Source organism: Miniopterus schreibersii (assembly GCF_964146895.1).
Source record: "Miniopterus schreibersii genome assembly, chromosome: X".
Lineage (NCBI taxonomy): Eukaryota > Metazoa > Chordata > Mammalia > Chiroptera > Miniopteridae > Miniopterus > Miniopterus schreibersii.
The window spans coordinates 55,880,430-55,883,503 of NC_138104.1; the positions used below are offsets into that span (position 1 = coordinate 55,880,430).

Genomic DNA, 3,074 nt, shown 5'->3' on the forward strand with positions numbered 1-3,074 from the left:
AGTTTTTTTTTTTTTTTTTTGCTTAATCCCTTCACTTTCTTTTAGTTACAATTTTCTTAGCTCTTTTGAAATTATAAAAGTATAATACCAGTTTAAAATTAAAAGGATAAACTTAAAAAATATGGGTTTCCAGAAAACTTGGGGTAAGGAGCTGGTGGAGGATAAGGGGGAGGTAAATGAATCAGCCATATTCTCGGAAGGTAAGTGGAGTTGGAAACTTGATACACCTAGTAATTTATTGGCTCAGGGTTTGTCAATTACTACAGCCCAGCAAATGAGATTAGAGCAGAGTTGATGGGGAGGGAGGGCGTGACGCAAGCTATTGGCACAGAGAAAATCTCGCCAAGAGACAGCCGCGTTATCATATTGCTGCACCATTTTTTATTAACCGGTGGCTGTTTGCGGAGTTCTATCCCCTGCGGCTCTCTGCAGTCTCTGGCCCGGTACTGCAGGACGGGTCACATCGCCCATCGCCATCGTCTGCACTCAAGCCCAGGCCACCGCTGCCTCCGTTCAGTTCTCACACCCTCAGCACCGCCTTCATTCCGGCAGCAGCCACGACCTTCGCTTTCGCAGCCCGGCCTCTACTGGTAGTTCCACCTCTGCCACAGGCACTGCCGCTTCTGATATTCTGGTGAGTCTTTCCTTGCGGAGGTCAGATCTCCTGATCTTGGAGGTAGCTACATTAGGAGTGTACTGTCCTTTGAAAAATGGCCGAGTCAGCTGACGGCAAGGAATTGTTAGTATCCACTCAAGAAGAGGCTGGTAATAAGGTGGTGGTGGAGGGGCCGGGGAAACCGCCGGAACGCGGTGAAAATGCCGCTGCTGGGCCTGGAGATGATGGCGAGCGCAGTGAAGAAGCCGCCTCTTGGCCTGGGGAGGAAGGGGAAAAATGTGAAGATGCTGCTGGGTCTGGGGAAGGAGGGGAAAAAGGTGAAGATACTGATGAGCTCTCTGACCCAGACCGTCCAAAAGGACTGATCGGTTATCTTTTAGATACAGACTTTGTTGAAAGTCTACCTGTGAAAGTTAAGTACCGTGTGTTAGCCCTCAAAAAGCTTCAAACTAGAGCCGCGAATCTAGAATCTAAATTCCTGAGGGAATTTCATGAAATTGAGAGAAAGTTTGCTGAAATATATCAGCCCTTGTTGGAAAAAAGACGTCAGATCATCAACGCAATCTATGAACCTACAAAAGAGGAATGTGAATATAAATCAGACTATGAGGACTATGATGACCAGGAGATGTATGATGAGGAAGAGATGTATGATAATGAAGAGTATCTGGTGCATGAGTATATGGATGAGGATGATGGTTATGAGGAAGGTTATTATGATTATGCTATTGAGGAGGAAGAGGAGGAGGAGGAGGAGGAGGATGACATTGAGGCTACTGGGGAAAATAATGAAGACGATCCTAAAGGAATTCCTGATTTTTGGCTGACTGTCTTAAAAAATGTTGACACACTCACTCCTTTGATTAAGAAATATGATGAGCCTATTCTGAAGCTCCTGACAGATATTAAAGTGAAGCTTTCAGATCCTGGTGAGCCTCTCAGTTTCACACTAGAATTTCACTTCAAACCCAATGAATATTTCAAAAATGAGCTCTTGACAAAGACCTACGTTCTGAAGTCAAGGCTAGCATATTATGATCCCCATCCTTATAGGGGAACTGCGATTGAGTATTGCACAGGCTGTGAAATTGATTGGAATGAAGGAAAGAACGTCACTTTGAAAACCATCAAGAAGAAGCAGAAACATCGGATCTGGGGAACAATCCGAACTGTGACTGAAGATTTTCCCAAAGATTCATTCTTCAATTTCTTTACTCCTTATGGAATCAGCTCAAATGGAAAGGATGGAAATGATGATTTTTTACTTGGTCACAATTTACGTACTTACATAATCCCAAGATCGGTATTATTTTTCTCAGGTGATGCACTTGAATCCCAACAGGAAGGGGTAGTTAGGGAAGTTAATGATGCAATTTATGACAAAATTATTTATGATAATTGGATGGCTGCAATTGAGGAGGTTAAAGCCTGTTGCAAAAATCTTGAGGCAATGGTAGAAGACATTGACCGCTAAGGCAGAGTCTACATGGCCCTGAAATTAACAGCCTTAGATCTAGTTACTCAAAATAAAAGAAGTTAATTAGTCTTGTGTTCTGAATTTTTCTTGTAGTGTCAGTTAAAGCACATGTCTCAGAAATATAAAAGAAGTTCAAATACTAATTCATTTGACCTTACATTTTAGTAATACAATGCTTTCAAGAAATGTAGACTGTGATAAATAATTTAAAACATTAAAATAGTGTGATGTATTTTAATCCTTCTGAAGTCCTTTTGTCACTCTTAATGTAGCTATTAATCTGTGGCTGTGAATATTATCCAGACTGCTAAAAGAGATCAAAATTTATTTGGAAAGAAAATCTGGGAGAACCCACCCAACGTTTTTTTGCTGTTGTTGTTTATGTATTTTTGTTTTTTAGTGAGTGGGTTTAATTTTGTCATGAATTTGAAACTTGAATGCTTAAGAAGAGGCCTGTATATGGTTAAGAATTTCAGGCAAAACCAAATTTATTAATAACAGCTTCTTCATAGCCTCTTGTATTATGTAATCATAATAAATAATGAAACTTAGTCATACTGAGGTTATTTATTGTGTATCAGTGAAGTGTTAATCACGGTATTTTTAAAAGATTGCCACATTGTTCTGTGTAATTGTGTAAACTATAATTGCAGTGTATATATTTTTTCTTATATGCATTTAATCATTCATTGAAAGTGATCACATTACCATTTTGAAAGACTTTTCATGTTCTTTCACTGAAAAATAAAATGAATAAAAATTTCAGTGTTTCATGTTTTAAAACATATTTTTTCTGGTTATAAAAGTAATATGTTCATTGGAGGACATTTGGAAAATACAAAAAAGAATATATTAAAGCTAAAGTGTATATTCTCACTCCCCAAAGATAAGCACTGTTAATGTTTTATTTTTTATTATTATTTTTCTATGTGTACATAGGCATGCAGACTTACTAACACTATATTTAAATATGCAAAGAAA

At 38.6% G+C, this 3,074-nt stretch overlaps 1 protein-coding gene across 1 annotated transcript; it reads left to right on the forward strand.

The window, feature by feature from the left end:
- Positions 1–311: 311 nt before the first annotated feature.
- On the forward strand, positions 312–2,866 carry NAP1L2 (nucleosome assembly protein 1 like 2). Its single transcript, XM_081125438.1, has one exon. The coding sequence runs from the start codon at positions 711–713 to the stop codon at positions 2,088–2,090; it is 1,380 nt and encodes a 459-aa protein (XP_080981564.1). The 5' UTR covers positions 312–710; the 3' UTR covers positions 2,091–2,866.
- Positions 2,867–3,074: the final 208 nt, after the last annotated feature.

Bases quoted from the DNA above. Each gene is read 5' to 3' on its own strand.
- NAP1L2 (XM_081125438.1), top strand. From the start codon at position 711: ATGGCCGAGTCAGCTGACGGCAAGGAATTGTTAGTATCCACTCAAGAA.